We start from the raw sequence: 27,319 nt of genomic DNA on the forward strand, positions 1-27,319 counted from the left end.
AATCTGAATAACATATTAAGTTTATTTTTATTTTCCATAAATACTTGAATTAGTTCCTTGTAAAGATTGAATATTGTTTAAGTTTTTTATTTACAAAACCTGTGGATTAATGTTAACTCTTAAATGAGTTATAACATAAAATATATAAAAAATATTTAAATTAAAAAGTATTTCATTACTTCGATTTAGGAAGGAATTTTTTTTTATATAACTAATTTAACTGAAAATGTTGTTCAAAAAGTCATTAAATGTCATTGTTTTAACAACGTATGTTTTTCCATCTGGAAAGAAAATGTAGGTTAATTGTAGAAATGTTTAAAGTGTATTAAAAACCCGATATCACAAAAATAAATATATATTTGTCGACTACTTCAAGAAAATATTTTAGACTTTATTAATTTGTTTCACTTGTTAAACAAAATTTCCAGTTGTAAGGAAAAAATTGGAGTTCCAAATTGCAAAAATGTCTTTATCGCAATATGAACTTAGGTACATTTGTAGTATAAATTTTAAGAAATTCTGTAATTAATTTAGTTAATCTCTATGCTTCATTTGAGTAAAAGTTTTTTATTTTTCAATTAACGAACGTGCACAACAATTTATTAAAGTAAAGGAAACTTCTTTATATTGGAAAAATATTATTATTATTATTTATAATGTGTTCCCTGTTCTTTGAGTGTGGAAATCTTAAAATATGTCATATAATTTTGTTAAATTTTCGTTTCATTTTTCCCGTAAAATATCTTACTTTTTTCGATGTGTCCGATCAGCTGTCCTATAGAGACTAAATAATAGCAAGTCGTAAAACCAGTTATAATTTTATAATCAGAAAATTACCCTAGCTCTATATAAATAAGAAATATTGCAAAACTCACCTCACAATTAAATTACGAAGAGACTTTTGAAGATTAATAAAAAGAAACAACACTGAAATGACTAGACAAGTGCTTTATTTATTTAAACAGAATATAATAAATTTAAAAACACATCATACTTAAAGATTATTGAATAAATACTTAAATAAATAAATAAAAATAATTAATAACAGCAAATATTCAAAAGATGGTTTTAAAGCCATTATTCCATCAGTGGAGTTATATGTTTAAGTGTTAGTGTGCTTGACATTTTTAACATGCATTATTGTTGTTGTTGTGGCCATTTCTTTGTTTTTTTTTTTCAATTACATTTAGCAATTTTACTATGGTACTTTGTTTTTAATTTATTTTAGTAATTAGAATTATAATAATAATTTTCATATTTTTGTTGTTGTTCTTCATTATTTTCATAATGTAATTGTTCTATTATTTGTTTTTTTTTTTATCATTTTTAAAAAAGGCAGTCAAAAATATTAATTAAATTTAAACGCTTTTTGGATGTTTTTTTTTTTATTAATTATTAATGTTTTTTCTTGTTGTTATTTGTAATTTCTTTTTTGTTTAGTTTAATCCTATTTAATCGCTGTGGTCATGGTTTGAAAAATGAAACAAAATCCATGAATCAAAGTTTTATTATATATGTATGTACGTATGTATATGCATGTCATTATGTATGTACGAGTGTATGCTTTGATGGATATCTGTCATCTGTATTTATTTATAATAACTTTATTTGAATTTCTTATTCCATTTCCATTTCCATTTCATTTTATTTTATTCAATTTATTTATATATGTATAATTTGTTAGTTTATTTTTTACGTTTATCATAATAATTTTCTATCACGATGTTTGTGTTTCCCTTTGTTTCAGTTTTTTTTGAGGGGGGGAGGGGTCTTTTTTAATTATGCTTAGAATTGTAATATTTATAATATATTTTTAAGAACATTTTATTTTTCTTTCTTCAATTGGTTTTTTCTTTCTTGTGAAAGTTTTATTTAGATTAAGTGCATTGAATTATATTTTGTTTAGGGGGTTTAAATTTTTATTCTTTTGCTCTAACAAAAATTAAGATGTATAAATAAATATCTATTTTGAGCTTAAATGAAAATTAATATTTAATTTTTTTTTGTGAGGTTATATATGAATGTATGCATTTACGTAGGTATATGTATAAGTGAATATGTGCATAGGGGGATTTGTATTTTGAAAGACATCCAAGGAAAATTTATACTTATAAAAAAAGCTGACTTAATAAAGCTGTAGTACCTCGGTGTATTCTTGTTTGCCATAAAACTAAAATTGTTTGCAAATGAATCTTTACATTTTCTTATTTATTTTGTTCATATCTCTCCAAAAAAAATTAAAGGGATATGATATAATTTTACATGGGCTTGTGGTAGAGCGGATGTCATATTTTTAAGCATCCTCTGCATTGACTTCCCATTAGCAAATCTCATGTAATGCTGCTTAGTTAAAGACACTTTTTCTTTGTTTAATTCGCAGTAACAAATTAATTTGGTGCTAAAATAAAGTAATAATTTTTGTATATATATTTCATCAAAAGAACGTCGTCAAAATTAACATTTACAGCCTGTTTCTGTATGTCGAACCATAGACCAAGGAAGGTATAGACAACGAAAGTTAATTCACAGCGCTGTAGTTTGTCTGCACACCGTAGATGGCTCTTTCTCGTCTGCAATTGAGTGATTTTTTAATTTGGCTTTAATTTGTTTTCTTTCCTTTGTTCTCTCGTTGAAACACCAAATATTGTGAAAGTTTATAAAATACTATTCATCCACACCTTTTTTGTAATGCAAATTGACTAATTTATACGGTTATTCTCGTTTTCCAAAAATAAATTGAGTCACTTGACTGCGCAATTAAGTGGAATGACTGCGCACTACAAATAAACAAAACCATGGTGAATTATCAAGGTATGTCTCTATATTTTCTTGGTCTATGGTCGAACGAGCTCTATCGATCGACTGAAATGCACAGAAACAGCTGATTTTTGGTTATAAATTCAGCTGTTTGTCTCTATTTCAGTCGATCGATAGAGCTCGTTCGACATACAGAAACAGGCTGTTAGTACATCTGTAGAAAAAAATTTTTGGATGTACTTGAAAAATGAGTACTTAAGTACACACTAGGGTCGTTTTTATATTCACCACCATAGAATGAGGTGAAATTCTAAAATGATGTCCTAGCAATGTCCGTCTGTCTTTTTGTAGTCTCGCCAGAGCCTTTAATAATGGAGCTGTATGCCTGATATTTGGCATCTGCCTGCAGCTCTGAAGTCTCCAAAAAAGGTGATGCAGGCATGGAAATTGGCACACATTATTTTTTTCTGTAATTGGAAATCCACTGTTATTGTGGACAGATATAAAATGGGAGCTCAAATCAAAATGTACACAGTGTACCTCGTCTATGATGTTATTGTGAATGGTGTTTGTTAGCGTGACATGGCATCAAACTTTTTATGTCCCGAATTGGTTGATAAAAAATGTGGACCATACTAGTCAAAAAAGACACTTTTGGCGAAAAACTGGTTGCATTTACTCACGTGGTGACGATTCCAAGAGCATGTGATTTGACACCATTGAACTTTTTCGTTTTTTTTTAATGACGAGCTAAAGGGTGTTATAATTCGGCACATCATCGAAAGACTGAGTGACATCAATATTGTGAGCCAGTGGAAAGAAACGCCATTGCAGTTATTGTGAATGATGTTCGCTATCGTGGCCCGAATTGGTTGATAAAAACCATAAGTGGATTCAAGAGAACGTGCCATTTGGTCTTGATGGCTCAATGAAATGACGTACCAAGGAGAATATGAAATAATGCCAAAAATGGGGTATTTTCCACAATGAATAAATCCCCACATCACGATATGAAGTAAAGTCCCAAGATATGAAATAATGCCCCAACTGTATATGAATTAACACCCCAACATTTTGAAAAGAAAACAAAACTTTCAGACTTTAAAAATAACGTTTTATCTACACCAAAAAACTAATTCAGTCGAATTCAAATAACCCACATTAGGAATAACTAGATACAATATGGATGCTTGATTGAACTACCAAATTGTACACAGTTTCGTATAGTCTCTTTCCGAATACTATCGATACTCATCTATAAAAAGTCATTATAAAATATATGTTATAATAAAAGTGTACCGAAAATATCTGGAACATAAACAAGTTTGCTGTTCTTCTTGCCCCCAAAATTATTTCGTAATTCATGGTTTATGAATCATCAGCGTTCATTCATTCATTGATATCGTAAAAATCTTGTAATTTTAATCTTGTAAAAATACTTTTTTTTTATTCCTTTATTCATTCCACTTGGGAACATAGGGCATTTACAAGAAAATTCCATTGTATTCTACTGATGGTTTTAATTTCTTCCCATGTCTTTTTAATTTTTTCTTATTTCCAGTACAACAGTTCTGCACCACGTATTTCTGGGACGGCCAGATCGTCTGGAGCCTTGAGGACTCCAATCAAGGGCGGATTTGGCTATGCTCTCAGGACCTTTTCTAAGTGTGTGGCCTATCCATTTCCATTTTCCCTTTGTAATTTGGCGTTCAATAGGTTCTTCGTTCGTTTTCCACAATTCCATATTTGTATTTTGTTCGACCAAAATATACGGCTAATAATACGCAGTCATTTTTGATAACAACCAAGTTTCACTTCTGTATAGCAATGTATAGCAATATAGATTTGACGCACGCGTTGGGTATATTTAGTTTCGTTCGGAGAGATAAATGCGATGATTTCCATGATTTATTTATACGGCAAAAATGTAAAAATAATGTTCCAAATATATTTTTTGGGATTTTATTTAATTTTTGTATTTGGAGTTATTAAATTATGAAATAAAATTCCAATCCTAAAACTGAAACAAGGGCCCAAGAAAACGATATTTATTTTTGCTATTTGTCTAAACATTTGGAGATCTATTTCATTTTGTCTTTGGAGTTTTATTTAATTGGGGCGTTATTTCGTGGAGCCCTGCTTGAATACTGAGCCGATACGAATTTGTCTATTCGGCTCCTGCCAATTATCCATTACAATCTCAAATTCAAGCAAGACGAACCGCTATGGGGTTAATTGAACAATCAATCTGGCAATTAAATTTTAATTTTGTGTATCTCTGCTGCTGATTTTTATACCCACCACTATATAATGGTGACGGGGGTATAATAAGTTTGTCATTCCGTTTGTAACACATCGAAATATCGATATGAGTATCGGTTCATGTTTTGTTATAGCCTCCATATAGACCGATCTCTCGATTTTATTTTTTGGGCTTCTAGAATCCGTAGTTTTTATCCAATTTGCCTGAAATTGAAAATCCAGAGGTATTTTAGGACCACAAAGAGGTGTGCCACAAATGGTGAGTATTGGTTCATGTTTTGGTATAGCCCCCATATAGACCTATCTCCCGATTTTACTTCTTGGCTTCTACAATCCGTAGTTTTCATCCAATTTGTCTGAGATTTGAAATCTGGAGGTATTTTAGGACCATTAAGAGGTGTGCCAAAAACGGTGAGTATCGGTCCATGTTTTGGTATAGCTCCCATATAGACCGATCTCCTGATTTTACTTCTTGGGCTTATAGAATCCGTAGTTTTTATCCAATTTGCCTGAAATTGGAAATCTAAAAGTATTGTAGAACCACAAATAAGTGTGCCGAAAATGGCGTGTAGTGGACCTTGTTTTGATATATCCCCCATATAGACCGATCGTAATCGTAGTTTCTATCCAATTTGCACGAAATTTGAAATCTAGAATTATTTACGACCATAAAGAGGTGCATATCGCTCAATGTTTTAGTATAGCCCCCATATAGACCGATCCCCGATTTTACTTTTTGGGCTTGTAGAAACCATAGTTGTTGTCCAATTTGCCTGAAATTTAAAATCTGGAGGTTTTTAGGACTATAAATAGGTGTGCAAGAAATGATTTTAATGTTTGGGATTCTAGAAACCGTAGTTTTTATTTTGCCTGAAATTTGAAATCTATAAGTATTTTAGAACCATACAGAGGTGTGCCGAAACGGTGAGTATCGGTGCATGCTTTAGTATAGCCCCATAATACCGATCTCCCGATTTAACTCCTTGGGTTTCTAGAAACCATAGTTTTTATACGATTTGCCTTAAATTGTATTTTAGACTCAAACAAATGTGTATCCGATTTAGTTTTTATCGGTGCATTTGGTAGGCCTTTATATAGACCGATTTCACTTCTTGAGGGTATAGAAGGCGCACTGATTATGAAAATTGCTTCAAACTGTATGCAAAATTTCCAGATTTTACTTCTCGTAATCATTTAAATAATGGGGGTGAAAATCCACAGATTTTAGATTACAAATCAAGGCTGGTTTTCATCATTTTCTTGACGTTAATGATTCCTCTAAAACTCAAACAAAAATTATTCTTATAAATCCAGAATTTGATATAGTCTTCATAGGCAAAATCTTAAAATTTATCTTCGGAAAGTGTACTTGTTGAACTGCTCTGCTTGGGAGAATATCTGTCATCAAACCCCCTTTAAATTTCAAAGGAAACTATAAAATTTGATTCATGGTGGTGGGTATTTAAGATTCGGCCTGGTCGAACTTACTGCTGCATACACTTGTATAGAATTAGTTTGGATAAACAATTTAGTTTTGCTACAATTACCACAATTATAATCAAGTATTCGAATTTTAATAAACATATTTTCATTAATTGGCGGCTACATTTTAGACGAGATAAGGCGACATATCGGTGGTAGCGGCGACTGCCTTCAACTCGTTGGCGTCGGCTAAAATAAACGACTCGTCTCGGCAACATCATTCTCAGGTACCTTAACCTTAATCTTAAAAAAATGGTTTGGGGTAGTTCATTATATATTTTAATGTAGCTTACAGTGAACTGTAGCTATCCAATATATTTTTATTTAATTTAAATAAATTTAAGTGACAATAGATTTTAAACGCGATTCTTTGGTCAATAAAATTTTGAAGTTTGCATTAATTACATTTTATGAAAAGGCTAATTACTTTTTTGTTTTTGTTTTTGTATAAATTTATAAGTTAATTTACTTGAAAGCCAGCTTTTATATAAATTTTCCTGGTTGTCCCTTTCATGTTGCTAGTTGTGTGAGTGAGTGTGTGTGTGTTATGTTCAACAAAATAATTGTACAAGAAATCTCGTTATGCAATCGAAAATGGAATTCATTTGCATGCTTCGAAAAACTTTTGCCCATTGTTGTCGTTTTGAAATCCCACTTCGTTGTATTCAGATTTCCAATCTCAGTTATTTGTTGTCGCTACTGCTGTTGGCCCTTTTGTTATTAGTTTTGTTGCTCTGTTATGGTCTGGAGATAGGAGTCCTGCCGGTGATTTCCGATTGAGTATTTGCAATAGAAGGACCATACCACAAGGTTGGATAGTCACTGTATCTGTTTTGTATTTTTTGGGAGTGCGGTCAATTCGTGTTGTAATTGATTTTTGTCTTTTTTGCTTGTTGTTGTTGTTTGTTTATATAGAGGATTTATGCTTTTGTTTCTGTTTGTTTCATTATTAGTATTGTTGTTGTTGTTGTTAATTTTATGAAAATCCTTTATAGTGTACAAAGAAGAAGATTAAGAAGATGGCATAGGCTGTCGGAAATGTAATCCTAGCAATTACATCAATAGTTTTTGCGATACGTATAGGATGTGGCGGCTCTTTCTTGCGCACCTGAACGAAGCAAGTCTGCGAAAAAGAAGAAAACAAAACAAGATATGAATACAAATTAATTGCGATTGTAATATTGACTGCGAAATGGATAAGAATCGTTGGCAAAAAGGTTTTGCACATCTATCTAATATTTACAAAAAAGAACGTTGTAAAACGGGTTTAAACAATGTTCAAGAATTCGAATGCCAGTGAGTTTCTACACAGAAAGAAATTATAACCAAAATATTATCAATTAAAAGATTGATTGAAACTGAAAACTTAATTAATTAAAAAATTAACTGACACATAACTTTTTGCTCAAACTAACAAATAAAGTCACTTAAGAAAACAAGTAAGTAAAGTCTAAAGTCGGGCGGGGCCGACTATATAATACCCTTCACCACTATGTAGACCAAAATTTGTGTTACCATCTCAGCTCCTTCAAATTTGTTGGGAGTTATTATGAAGGTTTATATTCTCATATACAAATATTTATATCTTTTTGTACTTCTACAAAATCTCTAGAATTAAAATTGAAATTGGCTAACGCCCTGGGATGAAACACAATGTTATTAAAAAATATGGGAAATATAAAGCTAGAGCAATTTTAATGCAATCGTACAAAAGAGCATTTATGATTTATTGGATGATACATATGTATTCGAGATATAGGGAAATTTGAGTAATATTTACAATTTTTATACCCTCCATCATAGGATGGGGATATATTAACTTTGTCATTCCGTTTGTAACACATCGAAATATTGCTCTAAGACCCCATAAAGTATATATATTCTGGGTCGTGGTGAAATTCTGAGTCGATCTAAGCATGTCCGTCCGTCCGTCCGTCTGTTGAAATCACGCTAACTTCCGAACGAAAGAAGCTATCGACTTGAAACTTGGCACAAGTAGTTGTTATCGATGTAGGTCGGATGGTATTGAAAATGGGCCATATCGGTCCACTTATACGTATAGCCCCCATATAAAGGGACCCTCAGATTTGGCTTGTGGAGCCTCTAACAGAAGCATATTTCATCCGATCCGGCTGAAATTTGGTATATGGTGTTGGTATATGGTCTCTAATAACCATGCAAAAATTGGTCAACATCGGTCCATAATTATATATAGCCCCCATATAAACCGATCTCCAGATTTGGCTTGCGGAGCCTAAAAGAGAAGCATATTTCATCCGATCCGGCTGAAATTTGGTACATGGTGTTGGTATATGGTCTCTAACAATCATGCAAAAATTGGTCCGCATTGGTCTATAATTATATATAGCCCCCATATAAACCGATCCCCAGATTTGGCTTGTGGAGCCGCTAAGAGAATCATATTTCATCCGATCCGGCTGAAAGTTGGTGCATGGTGTTGGTATATGGTCTCTAACAATCATGCAAAAATTGGTCCACATCGGTCCATAATTATATATAGCCCCCATATAAACCGATTCACAGATTTGGCTTGCGGAGCCTCAAAGAGAAGCAAATTTCATCCGATCCGGCTGAAATTTGGTACATGATGTTGGTATATGGTCTCTAACAACCATGCAAAAATTGGACTACATCGGTCCATAATTATATATAGACCCCATATAACCCGATCTCCAGATTTGACTTGCGAAGCCTCAAAGGGGAGCAAATTGCATCCGATCCGGCTGAAATTTGGTACATGGTATTGGTATATGGTCTCTAACAACCGTGCAAAAATTGGTCCACATCGGTCCATAATTATATATGGCGCCCATATAAACCGATCCCCAGATTTGGGTTGCGGAGCCTCAAAGAGAAGCAAATTTCATCCGATCCGCCTGAAATTTAGTACATGATATTGGTATATGGTCTCTAACAATCATGCAAAAATTGGTCCACATCGGTTCATAATTATATATAGCCCCCATATAAACCGATCCCCAGATTTGGCTTGCGAAGTCTCCAAGAGAAGCAAATTTCATCCAATCCGGTTGTAATTTGGAACATGGTGTTAGTATATGATATTTAACAGCCGTGCCAGAATTGGTCCATATCAGTCCATAATTATATATAGCCCCCATCATAAGCGTAGGAAGGCCTCTGGGGAGGGGGCTTAGACCCCCCCAGAAAAATTTTAGCCCCCCCCAGAATTTGAAAACCTATTTACGATTTTCCATTTTTATAAAAAATAAACAAGCCCAGCCAAAAAAGCGTCGCCAAAAAAGTAATGAAAATTATCTTTTTGGATCCGGAAGTGGTGCACAATTGGCGAAGAAGGGATGAATTTAACATGGGCTTGTCATAGGACGGAAGTCCTCCATTTCAACAGCCGTTGCACTGAATTTGCATCACTTCTTTAGGTGTGATCCGAATTCAATGTTTTGAATGTAAATTAAAAAATTCTGTTATATTTTGTCAAATAAATAATTTTTATAATTTTTAATGGATTCTAATGCTTGTCGGAAACGTTTGACCTCAAATATTTTTAAAAATTCACAAGTTTTTCAGATTGGATTTAAAATTTTTTTTGACAAAATTCAAATTATTTGTACCATATTATGAATTCTTACTTCGTTTTTAAGGTATTTGAAACAAAAAAGTTAAAATTTCCCATTAAAAGTATGAAAAAACCCAGTTATAAAAAATTTAATTTAAAGAACTTCCTGAGTAGTTAAAATAAAGAACATCATTGGGAGTACATCTTCTGGAAGTGCTTTTAAAGTTGTGTCTTTGGAAGAACTTCCAAATTTTTTTCCTGGGAAATGTGTGGAACTACTTTTACTTGCTTTATTATAAATTAATTTTCGAGTTATTTTGATGTCTAATTTTTTTTATTAATTTTTATGAAATAAAACATTAATTGAAATATAAATAAATGAAATATAAATTTTTAGCTATGGGGGCTATAGCCCCCCTAGGAAAATTGTCTAGCTACGCTAATGGCCCCCATATAAAACATTCTCCAGATTTGACCTCCGGAGCCTCTTGGAGGAGCAAAATTCATCCGATCCGGTTCAAATTAGGCACGTGGTGTTAGTATATGGTCGCTAACAATAATACCAAAATTGGTCCATATCGGTTCATAATCATGGTTGCCACTAGAGCCAAAAATAATCTATCAAAATTTTATTTCTATAGAAAATTTTGTCAAAATTTTATTTCTAGAGAAAGTTTTGTTAAAATTTTATTCGGTTCATAATAAAATTTTCATCATTGTCAAAATTTTATTTCTATAGAAAATTTTGTCAAAATTTTATTTCTATAAAAAATTTTGTTCAAATTTTATTCGGTTCATATGGTTGCCACTCGAGTCAAAAATAATCTACCAAGATTTTATTTCTATAGAAAATTTTGTCAAAAGTTTATTTCTATAGAAAATTTTGTTAAAATTTTATTTCTGTAGAAATTTTTGTCAAAATTTTCTTTCTATAGAAAAGTTTGTCAAAATTTTTATTTCTGTAGAAAATTTTGTAAAAATTTTATTTCTATAGAAAATTTTGTTAAAATTTTATTTCTGTAGAAAATTTTGTCAAAATTTTATGTCTACTTTGTCAAACTGAATTATATACGTATTGGATCGATCTTTTTTGATTTATTATATACCACGTATGGACTTACATACAATTTAGAAGATGGTGTTAGGAGGTTTTAAGATACCTTGCCATCGGCAAGCGTTACCGCAACTTAAGTAATTCGATTGTGGGTGGCAGTGTTTAGAAGAAGTTTCTACGCAATCCATGATGGAGGGTACATAAGCTTCGGCCTGGCCGAACTTACGGCCGTATATACTTGTTGCTACTTCAAAGTGGCGATTTCACAAGGATATGTGATCAGTTGTTGCTTGTGATATATTATTTGGCCAAGTCGGGCGATATTTCCATGAGTCATAGCCTCATTTAAAATTAAACCGTGGAAACTGTGGAAAGTCTGGCATTATAGTGTGTAGGATACGATATGGGAAAATCATCACAAAATTTTGTGTAAAATGTGGATATTTTTGTCATATTTGTATAATCTGAACCAAATTTGATCAAACAAGACACACTTAAACAGCATATTAAATATATTCTCTGTGGAAACTATCGTGTCCATTGGAGGAAAATCCTATTGAAAATGGGTCTAAAATATGAAAAATTCTACTATATTTCCTCAACTCTGGAGTACATATATATGGAAGCTATATCGAAATCTGAACCGTTTTTGACCAAATTTGATATGCATATTTAGAATAATAATTCTGCTATCTCTGCAAAATTTCACTTAAATGGGAGTATAACTTTTGCCTCCGTGGTCATATGAGTCTAAATCGGTCGAAAGATATATACGGGAGCTATATCTAAACCTGAAACGATTTCAAATCGAAATTTGGCACACTTAATGATGCTATTAAACGTACTCCTTGTGCAAAATTTGAAGTAAATCAGAGCGAAACTCTGGCTTTTGAGGCCATATAAGTCCAAATCGGACGAAAAATATATATGGGAGCTATGTCTAAATCTGATCCGATTTGGCTGATGGCATATTTTACGAGAGAAAAAATTTCAAGAATAAATACGTCAATTATGACCAGATCGGTGATAAATATATATGGCAGCTATATCTAAATCTGAACCAATTTTTTTTCAAAATCAATTGCGATTGTCTTTGAGCCAAAGTAAAACGCTGTGCCAAATTTGAGGATGATCGGACTTAAACTGCGAGCTGTACTTTGCACACAAAATTACATATACAGACAGACAGACGGACATCGCTAAATCGACTCAGAATTTTGTTCTAAGACGATTGGTATACTAAACGATGGGTCTCAGACTTTTCCTTTTTGGCGTTACATACAAATGCACAAACTTATTATACCCTGTACCACAGTAGTGGTGAAGGGTATAATGATTGATTTTTTTTTTTACTTTTTTAATTAAAATAAAACATAATTGACGTTATAATTGAAACTGAAAATTTGCAATCAAAAATGTAATTATTTCTCAGAAATAATTTGTTTATTTATTTATACTGGTAGTCCAAAGAAAACCTACAATTATGTTATAATCGAAAAAGGAGGAGGAGAAAAAAGGAAGTCCAAATAAAAAATTGATTGTCTCAATTAAAAAATTAGTTGAGTTTAGCGACGAATATCAAATAAATTTTTGATTGAAACAATTAAAACAAAATTAATTGAATGTGTCAAACAAATGAATTAAATTTTTCATCAATTTTATTTTTTGGCTAATTCAAATAATTTTATTTTTTGGCAATTTCAAATAAAAAACTATTTAACTAATTAATTTCGTGATTGAATTATAAATCATGAAAGATTATTTATTCACATTTTTATGACAATTAGTTTACCATATTCAGTCCATTGTAAACCCATAGTATTGAACTTCTCTCTTACATTCAGACACGAAATCAATTGATTTTTTAATTAATATTCCTTGAATCACGACAATAATATGATCAATCACAGATAAAAAGTCTAAGTGATTGAAAGTTTAATTGATTTTGTTGATACTTTCAATGAATTTTGTTTTAATTGTTCCAAATAAAAATTTAATTGATTTAGATAGCTTAATTAATTTTGTTGTTTATGACAATCAATTATTTATTGTATAATGATTTATTTATTTTTAATCATTTTACCTTTAGATGAAATAAATTTCTTGTAACTTTATAATTTGCTTTTTCATTAAAACGGAAATTTTATTCTCTGTTTGTGATATAATAATGAGCTATTCACTTAAAAATAAATACAAAAAATTTAAATTATAACAGATACTTAAAATGTCTTCTTAATTTCAAACACCTTTACCCAATGATAAAAAAGACCTAATTATAGTTTCATTACTTTAACTTAGATTTAAGTGTGATTAGGTCTATTTATGGCAAAAAATATTTCGCTTTAATTCATTTTTTTTTTTAATTTTTAAGAAACTTTCCTCAGCGTATGTTAATGAATTTTAATTTATTCCAAGTATGTTTCAAAAATTGTATGAACTAAATGTGGGTAGTAGAGGTGTGCACGTGAGTAATATTTTACTCAAGCTCACGCACACTCACGACCGATAAATCTTACTCATGCACACTCACGCAAGATATTGTTTTGTACGACTCACGGTCACGCACACTCACGCACGAAGTGTCGTGACTCACGAAAAATACCGTGACTCACGAAAAATTTCGTGACTCATATTTTTATGTCTAATTTACCTTAGCGTTTGAAAACATGAGCATGACTAAAATCGAGAGCGTTAGGTTAGGTTAGGTTAAAGTGGCGGCCCGATCAAGATTCAGGCTCACTTAGACTATTCAGTCCATTGTGATACCACATTACATATGAGCACTTCTAGTTTTAACCGCTGTACCTTCTCCATTATTTTCTTCTGTTGAACCAACCAGATTGTTTCAAAAACATTAGCAGACTGCTTAAGTTAACGTTTTCCAGGTCCGCCAGTACTCTAAAGCTATATGCCCCTAAAATTTACTTACGCCTTCCACAAAATGAAAGACACTCACACAAGAGGTGTTCTATTAATTCCTTTCCTCCGCTTCATGAGAGCTCATACTTCGCGCCAATAGTTTTTGCAAATTCGCCTATCAGGCAGCGACCCGTTACAGCAGATATCAGGAGTGACATCTGACGTCTCGAGAACTCTAGCATATCTAGTGTGCGGTTTAAGTTTAAATGGGGCCATATTTGCTTGGTGTCGTTGCAACCCTTGCAATTCTCCCATCGAACATTTACCATCATAACAGCTTGCAGGTAGCCAGGGGCATAACAACAGATTCTAGTTCCCCTGGAATATCTAAGGTAGTCCCTAGCCTCGCCAACTCATCCGCTTCGCAGTTCCCCGGTATGCTCGTATGGCCAGGCACCCATATTAGGTGAATATTGTCTGCTCAGCCATCTCATTGAGAGATTTGCGCCAGTCGATGGCCGTTTTCGAGTTAAGGAACACAGAGTCCAAGGATTTTATTGCAGGTTGACTGTCTGAGTATATATTAATGCCAACATATTTTGGAACATTACTTCTCAGCAAATTCGCCAACTCTTTTATTGCTAATATTTAAGCCTGAAAAACCCTACAGTGATTAGGTAATCTTTTCGCTATTCGAAGTTCCAGATCTTTAGAATATACCATCAGTGTAGAAATCTATATATCGTTTATTCCCCGGGCCTGTGTGTACCACGCCTCACTGTTCCGAATTAGAGTTTCAAACTTTTTGTCGAAAAGTGGTGTCGCCAAAGTATAATCCACTACGTTAGGCACATCTGGCATTATTTTGAGGACCGAACTGTGACCGTAATTTTTTTCCGACGATAGCTCGCGCAACCGCACAGCCGTTGTTGCAGCTGACTGTTTGGCCAAAATTTTGCTGTCTTGCTGAATGCGCCTGAGATACACAAGCACGCCATACGCTGAACTTTGTCTAAATTTGTCGGCAGGTGAAGTGCTAGTCACCAGACAACAACACCAATATATCATTATAGGTCTAACCACTGCCGTGTATAGCCAATGCACAATTTTTGGTTTTAGTCCCCACTTTTTTCCTATTGCCTTTTTGCACGAGTACAAAGCTACCGTTGCTTTCCTCGCCCTTTCTTCAATATTAAGCTTAAAGTTCAGCTTCCTGTCCAAAATAACGCCAAGGTATTTTGCACACTCGCCAAAGGGAATTTCAATACCCCCTAAGGAAATGGGCCTAACCGTGGGAGTTTTGCGATCTTTGCAGTACGTGACTAGTTCTGTCTTTGCAGGATTTAGCCCAAGACTATTATCTTTCGCCCATTTGTCAGTCATCCGGAGGGCTCGCTGTATAATATGTCTGATTGTGGATGGGAATTTTCCCCTTACTTCTAGCGCCACATTATCTGCGTAGCCACCACTTTTATCCTTTCTTTTTATAGGGAAACCAGAAGGTTGTTTATAGCAACATTCCAAAGAAGAGGTGATAGAACTCCTCCTTGGGAAATGCCTCCCTTGTCCTAGTGTGGCTGAAATACGTCTCTTTGTTAGAAGTTCGTCTAACAGCCTATGTATACCTGGATCAACATTCAGAGTTGTCAGTCCATTTAAAATCGAGCTCGGATGGATGTTGTTGAACGCTCCTTCGATGTCTAGAAACGCCACGATTGTGTATTCTTTGGCAGATAGTGAGCTTTCAATAAAGCTGACTAGTTCATGTAATGCGGTCTCAGTAGACCTGCCTTTCGAGTATTCATGCTGTCTTTTCGAGAGCAAACTTGAAGCGACGCTAGTTCTAAGATAAATATCTACCATCCTCTCCAGAGTCTTAAGTAGGAATGAGGATAAGTTGATTGGTCGGAAATCCTTTGCACTCGAGTGAGAGGCTTTCCCGCTTTAGGTATGAAAACGACTTTTGTTTCCCTCCATTTTCCTGGGATATATGCTAAGTTGATACATCCTTTATATATCGCCGACAACCAGGGGACGATTCTGTCAGTCACTGCTTGTAACTCTGCCGGAGTAATTCCATCATGTCCGAGGGAGTTGAATGGTCCAAAGCTATTTAACGCCCATTTTATTCTAGATTCCGATACAATTTCCTCGATAGGAAACGACCGCTGAGCCCCTGTGGCACCGCCAGAACATGGTTCGACCGTCTGATTTCCAGGAAAATGTGTGTCCAATAGTACCTCCAGCGTCTCCTCACTGGACGTTGTCCAATTGCCTTCCAATGTTTTAATAAAACCTGGAGCGGAGTTAGTGGATGCTAGTACCTTCCGTAGTCTGTAAGCCTTGGGCGTATTTTCAATACTGCTGCAGTAATCATTCCAAGAGTTATGCTGAGCCTTTCTCAGTTCTCGCATGTATTCTCTCAGATTCTTCTTGTAAGCGTCCCAATCCTCAGGAGCTCTGGTGGACTTTGCTTTGTTAAAGAGCTTCCTGGAGGATTTCCTCATATTACTTAACTCCGTAGACCACCATGGTGGTCGATTTTTCCCCTTGGCTTCCCTCTAGGGCATGCAGCTTTCAGTGAGATGTTGAAGGCCTTAGTAATCTTCTCCACTGCGTGTTGGATATCTTGCACAGTGCTCATATTTGTATCTGGTAGTTCCGGTATCATCATATTGAACGATTCGCTATACCTATTCCAATCGGCTTTCCCAGCATTTGGCGGAAATATGGTCTTGGTGGTATGAACATCTAATTTGAAACTGATGTAGCGATGATCTGAGAAGCTATGTTCACTTAAAACCTGTCAATCAAATATCATTTCATTCAGTTCTTGCGAGGCCAAGGTGACGTCCAAAACTCTTGCCTGTTTTTAGTGGCAAAGGTTGGGGAATCTCCCTTATTGCAAACTACCAAATTAGCACGCAAAATAAACTCTTGGAGTGACTCTCCTCTTCTATTAATGTCACCACTTCCCCATATACTATGATGTGCATTTGAATCGCATCCCATAATGAGTTTTGTCTTTGTTTTCAATGACCCCTCAACTAAGGTGTTAACGGCACATGGAGGAATCTCCCTATCATGTCCCATGTAGACCGAAGATACCCAATATTTGCATTTGGCTATTTCTAAACTGACAACGACAGTGTCAGTATTGCACATTGAAGGAAGCAGAAACAAGTTGAGCTCGTTTTTAGCAATTACTCGTATACAGGCTCGATTTACATCATTACCAGTATACTGCAATTTGTTTCTATAAACATATGGTTCTTGAATAAGAACTATATCTATGTCCCCTTTTATCAGGAGAACTTTTAAGCCTTACAATGGTCAAGATTTATCAGGAGGATCCGTAGGACCACCGAGATTTTCAACAAGAGCGTTATTAAACTCTTAACATCCCAGGTGTTACTAAAATTGGAAATGAATTCATCTCGTAAGCGTTTTATGCCCGTGGGCGGCATTTTTTGTGAGCGTATTTTTCCGAAATTCGTTACTCACGAAGAAATTATTTTCGTGACTCATGCTGACGCACGACGTTTTGTTTGTTAATCACGCTCACGCACACTCACGTCTTTCCCATCAGCGTGACGACTCACGCGTGAGTCACGAAATTTTTTGTGATTCACAACAATTTCGAGTCACGAGCACACCTCTAGTGGGTAGCCTATAATGCTAAGTAAAGCATAAGAAAATTGTCGTACACCTCTAAAAAAAAAGTAAGATGGAACTACAGCGTGGTTAATATGGTATTGATGTAACGCCAATGATTTTTCCATTCTTTTTAGTTTATGTTCATTTTTTAAGTTTTTAATTAAAATATTAATTATCCCATTTCACATTTTAATTAAATCAACATATATTTCATTTTCGAAAAATAAATAAATTTTGGCTGAAAATAATTAGATTTTATGTAGACTTACTATTCATTGGTTCATTAAATGTTTACTGAAATCGAAAAAAAGCCTACTATAATTATAATTGGAAAGTACAAAAAAGTGCTAAATCATATGAACTCTTATAAAATTACAAAACAAAAATATTTCATCAAAAAGGTAAATAATAATTTATAAATAATAATACTAATATGAATACTAATGTAATTAAATGCTTCAATTAAACAAAACATACGAGTAATTAAGCCAATTGAATGTTTAATTGGATATCCCAGAAATTATCGTTATTTTAACAAAGCAATATGGCAATCACAATAAATGAAATACAGTTTTCGCATAAAACAGATTCCCTACTGGCTTCTTTAAATTTTGGAGTTTATTTCAACCTTGACTCTAAAAAATTCAAAAAGAAAAAATCCAGATCGTGATTGGTGTTCTCTACTTACCTCTGTGGCGCATCCATTATTGGCCGAATGTGTACAGGGAGTTCCACTATTACCACCACATGTGGTACAGGCCACAATCTCATTGGGTCCCCCGGTGTCACGTTTCTTTTCACCCTGATAGACGGCAGTAAATTTAAAAAACTTGTGTTATAATTTTGAATTCAATTTGGTTTATCAATTAAAGGACAGCACATAAAACAAAGGGGTTAATATTTTATAAATGGCATACGAATTGAATTAATTTTTTTGTTTTGCATAGGCAGAATTAAAACAAAAGCATTGTTAATAAAAAAGAAAATATGGTTATAACAACAACAAATAAAGGGGGAAAAATTTATTGAAATTAATTTCAGTTGATCAAATGTTTTATTATACATATATTTTTTATATTAATTTTTTATTGAAATTGTAAAATCGACAATCATACGGAAAACAAATGATATATCCAAATATATGGGGAATTTAATAGGTCAATATATTGGTTTTGCAAAAATGAACAATGACGATTCGTTATATATTTCAAAGAAACACACCAACATTTACATTCGGGGGATGCATATCGATTGCATTGTTTACATGTGTCCAAGGACATTATTGGTTTGTTTGTTTTTTTTTCATTTTTTTTCAATAAGTATTAAGTTACAAGTTATACATACATACACAAATATTTATTATTAGGTTTATACATATATACACAAATACAGCGAAGTAAGTTTACACACGCACACAATAACAAAAAGTAAGTACAGCAAAAAAGCATTAAAAAGAATGGGGAAAAAAAGATACAAAATACAATTAAAACAATCCTCTTGGAAACATAAATATTTGAATATTAAATAACATAGAGAAGTAGAGAAGGTAAAGTGTATCGATGGGTAATTTCAAAATGGTTCAATTTTTGTGAAGAATTTTGAAAATCAATCTTTTGTAAATCCACAGCAAAATCGTAGAAATTCTCCCTTTTTCAAGTCTTTTTTTTTAAGAGCAATTAAACAGGAATTTATGACAAACAATTCAATAATTGTCTCTAATCTTATTTATTTGCGTTTAATCAAACATTTTTAGCTTCAAAAGAAATCTCTGCTTGTCTAAAATTCCATTCCTCAGAAAAGAAAACTCTTTTTTTTAGTGTAGAAGAGTATGTACAGTGTGGCTGATGCATTGCAACCAGCTTCAGCCTGCTTTCATTTCTAAACAGTTCGTTTGAAAGCTGACAGATTTATTTCAATGACAGTTCATTTTAATGTGTTCAAGATTACAAAGGAATTTTGATCTATTACATTCAGAAATAAAGTTATTTGTGATGGAATTTAAGCATGGTAGTTTGAAAACTTGCTCGAGAGCTGAACATATCGCGGAAACGGATACATCATACATTGAAAAATGAACTTGGACTGATTGGACTATTGAAGTTCCAAAAAGCTTACCGATGCACAAAAAATGTTAGGCTGCAAAGAGTAAAGGAGTTGCTTCGCTTGCACGAAAGTTGCCAGTTACGGAATTTGACTTTCTTCGGGTAAATTGAGTAAAATCATCAGGTTTATTTGCCAAATAGATCAGCTGAAAATGTACAACTTCGCTTGGACTCCAGAAATTCAGCGCTGCTCTTGGTAATAGGTTAGGTTAGGTTAGGGGGCAGCCCGATGTATCAGGCTCACTTAGACTATTCAGTCCATTGTGATACCACATTGATGAACTCTTATCACTGAGTGCTGCCCGATTCGATGTTAAGCTCAATGACAAGGGACCTCCTTTTATAGCCGAGTCCGAACGACGTCCCACATTGCAGTGAAACCACTTAGATAAGCTTTGAAACCCTCAGAAATGTCACCAGCATTACTGAGGTGGGATAATTCACCGCTGAAAACCTTTTTGGTGTTCGGTCGAAGCAGGCATCGAACCCACGACCTTGTGTATGCAAGGCAGGCATGCTAACCATTGCACCACGGTGGCTCTCTGCTCTTGGTAATAGCGCCCTAACAGCTGATCGTGGCTCCCCGCTCGTATTCATTAACCGAGCGGGGTTGATGATTCTGCATGCAATCATTAATGCAGAATTTAATCGGCAAAATTTCTTAGCGACAGTATTGAAGCTGACAAACAAAGTTTTCAATTGTTTCAATGCTTGTCATAAGTACGTGTTTATAAGCTTTTCAAGAAAATACTTTACAAACAAAAATGGAATGTCGTTTGTACAAAATTTCGTTCCGGAGGGAAAGATTTTTTCGGCCATGCTACGCTTTGTTGATTTAGCAGAAAGATTGTTTTTGAATCATAATGTCGGGCTATCCACTTTTTTAATATTTCTATGAAAAAGGTAGAACAGCAAAAAATAGTTGTAATTTTGGAAGCACCTAAATTATAATGTCCATACTGTAGACACTACTATTTTGCTCAAAGTTGTAAGAGCAGAATTCAGCGCTACTTATACTAAATGTGTAAATAAGTTCTTCGTTTATAGTGGGCGACGCACTTAATAGTTTTTATACCCTCTACCATAGGATGGGAGGTACATTAACTTTGTCATTCCGTTTGTAACACATCGAAATATTGCTCTAAGACCCCATAAAGTATATATATTCTGGGTCGTGGTAAAATTCTGAGTCGATCTAAGCATGTCCGTCCGTCCGTTCGTCTGTTGAAATCACGCTAACTTCCGAACGAAACAAGCTATCGACTTGAAACTTGGCACAAGTAGTTGTTATTGATGTATTTAGGTCGGATGGTATTGCAAATGGGCCATATCGGACCACTTTTACGTATAGCCCCCATATAAACCGGCGCTCAGATTTGGTTTGCGGAGCCTCTAGGAGGAGCAAAATTCATCCGATCCGGTTGAAATTTGGTAAATAATGTTAGTATATGCTCTCTAACAACCATGCAAAAATTGGTCCATATCGGTCCATACTTATATGTAGCCCCAAATATAAAGCGATCCTCAGATTTGACCTCCGGAGCCCCTTGAAAGAGCAAAATTCACCCGATCCGGTTGAAATTTGGTACGAGGTGTTAGTATATGGTCTCTAACAACCATACAAAAATTGGTCCGCATCGGTCCATAATTATATATAGCCGCCACATAAACCGATCCCCAGATTTGACCTCCGAAGCCTCATGAATGAGCAAAATTCATCCGATTCGGTTGAAATTTGGTACGTGGTGTTAGTATATGGTCTCCAACAACCATGCAGTAATTGGTCCATAATTATATGTAGCCCCCATATAAACCGATCCCCAGATTTGGACTCCGGAGCCCCTTGGAAGAGCAAAATTCACCCGATCCGGTTGAAATTTGGTACGTGGAGTTAGTATATGGTCTCTAACAACCATGCGAAGCTTGGTCATTAGCGGTCTTAATTATATCTAATTATACAATTATTATTCGAGCTTTATGGACAGATATAGATTAAGGAACATGGTTAATAGAGCCATTGAAAAGAAAACGCCAGATACAAATCTATACACGCCTGGACTGTACATGTTTCGGTTCGGGCGAATGAACCTTTCCACAGCCTTTAGTATAGATCTGGCTGGGAGAGATAACTCAATTTTGGGCCCTTTATGCTAACTCCTTATGGAGAAAACATTTGGGAAATTTCCTCTTACAAATTGAATCATCTTTCTCCCACTGTACATCATCTTTTCATATAACTTACAAGTCCCTTAATCTTATTTTTATTTCGTTTTGTTACATAGTAATGCAACAACACGAAATTTATTTTTAGAAAGCTAATTTGTTAGAATTCACCTAAGTGGTGAACAGTCGAACAATGCTTATTGTTTCTACAGTCAACTACAACATATGACAATTAACAGAAACTGGTTTCCAGGATACAACAACAATTCTAACGCGTACATTAGTCGTGTTTTTCCTAGTTTTACGACGGGCTCATCGTTGCTTATTATATTACATGTTAGCCTGATACCGAAACAGGCAATTGACGTCCAGATGCATTATATCTAATTATACAATTATTATTCGAGCTTTATGGACAGATATAGATTAAGGAACATGGTTAATAGAGCCATTGAAAAGAAAACGCCAGATAATTATATGTAACCCCCATTTAAACCGATCCCCAGATTTGACCTCCGGAGCTCTTGGAGGACCAAATTCATCCGATCCGGTTGAAATTAGATATGTGGTGAAATTTGGTACATTGCGCTAGTAACCATGCCAAAATTGGTCCATATAGGTCTATAGAAAATATTGCCAAAATTTTATTACTATAGAAAATTTTGTCAAAATTTTATTACTATAAAAAATTTTGTCAATTTATTTCTATTTTATTTCTATGGAAAATTTTGTCAAAATGTTATTACTATAGAAAATTTTTTCAAGATTTTATTTTTATAGAAAATTTTGTCAAAATTTTATTTCTATAGAAGATTTTTTCAAAATTTTACTACTATACAAAATTTTGTCAAGATGTTATTTCTATAGAAAATTTTGTCAAAATTTTATTTCTATAGAAAATTTTGTCAAGCTGAGTTATATACGTATTTAATCCGCCTTTTTTTGTTTAATATATACCCCGTATGGACTAAGTTACAATTGAGAAAACGGTTTTAAGAAGTTTTAAGATACCTTGCCATCGGCAAGTGTTACCGCAACCCATTCAACTTCTCTTTTGTATATGGTTTAATTTAATTCAAGCTAAGAATAACTCTTGGGCCAGTAACGCGGACCGAGCACAGCTAGTATAATTATAAAAAAAGGAAAGGCAGTATTTTACGGCTATCTGGAAGTACTTTAGTGATATTCTGGTTCTAATATAGTATTCGAAATTATTCTGAGCATTCTTAAGCGTATTTTCCAATGTAAATTTACTGCTTCTGAAAGTTCTGAAATGCATATAAAGAAGAATGAATTTCAGCACTGAGTTAAGCGCTAATTGACTTTGACTTCCCTTACAAAGCTGTTGAATGTTTACAGTTTACTGTGTACTGACATTACGTGCGGAGTTGCAAATGGAAAGGTTGAAATGGAGGCTCTGGAGTTACCGTAGATATGAATAAGGTTTTTGCTTTTATTTCGGTTCAGTTGTTTAGATCTAATTTAATATTTCTTTTAGTTTTTTTTTGTCGATATATTTTATGCTGGCTATTTATATTTTTGTGATGGAATTAATTATTCAATTCTTAGATTACAACCATTTTGATTTTTGATGATTATGGGTAGTCTAGGGATATGAATACAAGAAAATATTGATAATCAATCACAATAAATGTCTTCAAAATTTACATTAAATAAAAATCAACATCAATTTTTCCACAAAAAAATGTACATAAGTATTAAAATGATACATGTATTGTTGTTGTTATTGTAATTGGTTAAAATGCATTAGATACAGTTAATGAGCATTTAAGAGAGAGAGAGAGAGAGAGTACGAAAAATACGATATGAGAACCAGAGAGATACTTACGGGCTGTAGTGATAAAAGTCATGAAGCCATACACACACAGAAGCATTTGTTAGTTATTGTTGTTGATGTTGTTGTTAATTATGACGATGATGTCGTCATTGTTGTAGTTCGATTAATTCGATTGGTTGTTGTTGTTGGTGATTTGGTTCAAAGGATGTTTGGTTAGTAAGTTGAGCAACAAACGCATACATATACACACACATACATAAAACCAGGAAGAGAAGTATAAAAAATTCCATAGTAAAGTTATTGCATTTTTTCGCCAATAATTTATTCATTTTTCATTTAATAAAATATTAAGTTGTATTGTAAATATTATAATAATAGGGTGGGCAGGTAGTATGTCAAGTTGTACGATTGTAGAGAATTTGAACTGTCTAGCTCTAGATAAATGTTTCTAGTTAATATACAAATCTAATTTGTTAGTAGTGTTTGCATGTTAGGCTTAGGTATGCCTTAGCAGTATTTTTACTATATTACAATTTCTTTATGGGTGGAGCATTAAAATCCATTTTGCCTCTTCTCAAAGAATCGTAAGGAAAATTTAAGCCGAAAATTTATTTTCGTCGTGGCAAATGCGATGAATAAAATTAAAAACAATAGGAAAATAAATAAAAATTTGTCTTGATTGACAAAGCAGTAGCAGAAATGAAAAACAAAAAATTAAAAGATATTAATAACAACTAAATCGAACAAATAAGAATAAACTACAGTCGGATGGTGCCCTTGACGTGATAGTAGACCCCGATCAAATTGATGGTGTACGGTTACTCTTTCGAAAAGATTTATTTAAAACAAAGCTTAGTATAAAATTGTAAGATTTTCTACCTAAAAGGCACATCATTGAAAAAATTGCCCAAGTCGGACGTATGGCAGTAACATCGAAATCTCATGGGATGTCGCTGACTCTTCGCACGAAATATTCCGTAGCTCGTACTGACCTAAGATCATACGTATACCATAATGTTCCGTTAAGTGTTTAGATGCATCGCTTAATGTCAGAATACACCTAGAGAAGAAATATGATCACCTCAAATATGTTACTTCTCCGTGCGTATTTGACAATTGTGTAATACATTAAATTTTTTTCCATTTTGGACTCGTATATTTGTACACCGAATGAATTATCTTCGTAAAAAGAACGAAAAGCTGAACCAAATTTGTTATTTTTTTACAATTAAAGAAACGTTTTTATTGAAACAACGAAATTTGTTCTTCATAGTTATATGAAAACCCTTCGCACTTTTTTCGTAAATTGTACAAATTAATGAAATTTCATTGTAATATCAAGGAATAAATTTTAACGCAGAATATATCAAACAATCATGCGAAAAATTTCGTTAAAAGTACGAACTTTTTACGATGAAAAGTTAATGTAGAATATTTCGTAGACACTTTGTATATTCGTAAAAAGTTCTTCGTAATATTTACGGAACCTAAAGACCATTTGAGAACAGTGCTTGATGCTACATATTTGGAAGCAATGACTGTCGGCGGAACTAAGAATGATGTCCAAGAAACAGGCGAATCAGTGGTATGTGTGAATTGAATTACAACCGCATTTGTAAATATTATAAATATATATTCATTTTCACCAGAAATGAAAATTTGGTTAATATTTTAAAACAAAAATGTTTAATTTTAGATAATTTCAACTAAGCTGTATTACAAACACAAATGTCACTTTTTTCTTTCACGTGTTAAAGAAAATTTCCTAGTTTGAAGGAAAAATTGGAGTTCAAAATTGCAAAAATGTCTTTAGTGACATACAAAGTTCAAGATGAGTGCATTATTGCTAAAATTACAAATTGTTTGAATTTCTAAAATATTTTGTTTGAGACATAATTTATGCTCATATGTGTATAATTTGGTCCTCATCTTTATGCTTCATTGGCGTTAGTGACATATAGAGTTCACTACGGTGTATATCTTATTGCTGTAAACCATATAACTGCTAAAATTTTCAATTTTCGGAACAAAAGTTTAAAATAAACAAGTAAGGAAAGTCTAAAGTCGGGCGGGGCCGACTATATTATACCCTGCACCACTTTGTAAATCTAAATTTTCGATACCATATCACATCCGTCAAATGTGTTGGGGGCTATATATAAAGGTTTGTCCCAAATACATACATTTAAATATCACTCGATCTGGACAGAATTTGATAGACTTCTACAAAATCTATAGACTCAAAATTTAAGTCGGCTAATGCACTAGGGTGGAACACAATGTAAGTAAAAATATATGGGAAACGTTTAAATCTGAAGCAATTTAAAGGAAACTTCAAAAATTTTTATTTATGATTTATCGCTCGATATATGTATTAGAAGTTTAGGAAAATTAGAGTCATTTTTACAACTTTCGACTAAGCAGTGGCGATTTTACAAAGAAAATGTTGGTATTTTAACCATTTTTGTCGAAATCAGAAAAACATATATATGGGAGCTATATCTAAATCTGAACCGATTTCAACCAAATTTGGCACGCATAGCTATAATGCTAATTCTACTCCCTGTGCAAAATTTCAACTAAATCGGAGCAAAAAATTGGCCTCTGTGGTCATATGAGTGTAAATCGGGCGAAAGCTATATATGGGAGCTATTTCTAAATCTGAACCGATTTCAACCAAATTTGGCACGCATAGCTACAATGCTAATTCTACTCCCTGTGCAAAATTTCAACCAAATTGGGCTAAAACTCTGGTTTCTGGGACCGTATTAGTCCATATCGGGCGAAAGATATATATGGGAGCTATATCTAAATCTGAACCGATTTCAATAAAATTTTGCACACTTGACTATAGTACTAATTGTTCTTCTTGTGCAACATTTTAAGCAAATTAGGGTAAAACTCTGGCTTCTGGGGCTATATAAGTCCATATCGGGCGAAATATATATATGGGAGCTATATCTAAATCTGAACCGATTTCTTCCAAAATCAATAGGGATCTATTTTGAGCCAAAACACATACTTATGCCAAATTTGAAGTCGATTGGACTAAAACTGCGACCTAGACTTTGATTACAAAATGTGTTCACGGACAGACGGACAGGCGGACATGGCTATATCGACTCAGGAGCCCACCCTGAGCATTTTTGCCAAAGACACCATGTGTCTATCTCGTCTCCTTCTGGGTGTTGCAAACATATGCACTAACTTATAATACCCTGTTCCACAGTGTGGAGCAGGGTATAAATAGCGAACATATATAAATGAAGGCACTTTTAGTTAAATCTTGCTAAAATATGGATTGAGATAAATTTCATGATGCATGAGTAGTTATTCAAACGAACATGGAACATAGCACCAACCAATATATACGGTGGTTGAAAAGTTAAGAGAAATATTAAATTCAGTAAAAAATTAGGCTTCCCTCTAGGCAGAGCTGCCAATTTTGCCGATTAATCGGCATTTTTTTAGTCAAAAAATAGCAAATGCCGATTTTCCGATTTTTGCCCCAAAAATGACGATATTAGCTCCGATCAAAAATGCATTTGACAGTTGTCAGATAGGTAAATTGCAAGTTTTTGCTCATTTTGACACTTGCGCCACAAATAATCCATCAAAATTAAAAAAAA

General features: G+C 33.6%; 1 protein-coding gene across 14 annotated transcripts in view; it reads right to left on the minus strand.

The window, feature by feature from the left end:
• Positions 1-933: 933 nt before the first annotated feature.
• pHCl-1 (pH-sensitive chloride channel 1) overlaps positions 934-27,319 on the minus strand; it is a 466,217-nt gene continuing 439,831 nt past the window's right edge. For all 14 annotated transcript variants that reach the window (XM_075307951.1, XM_075307944.1, XM_075307953.1 and 11 more), the window contains 2 exons: positions 18,316-18,429; positions 934-7,624 (listed from right to left, as the gene is read on the minus strand). In XM_075307951.1, coding sequence (XP_075164066.1) covers positions 7,478-7,624; positions 18,316-18,429 — 261 coding nt within the window. In that variant the 3' untranslated portion in view covers positions 934-7,477. The remainder of the gene's footprint in view (positions 7,625-18,315; positions 18,430-27,319) is intronic.

This window comes from Haematobia irritans, chromosome 4 (genome assembly GCF_050003625.1).
Source record: "Haematobia irritans isolate KBUSLIRL chromosome 4, ASM5000362v1, whole genome shotgun sequence".
Lineage (NCBI taxonomy): Eukaryota > Metazoa > Arthropoda > Insecta > Diptera > Muscidae > Haematobia > Haematobia irritans.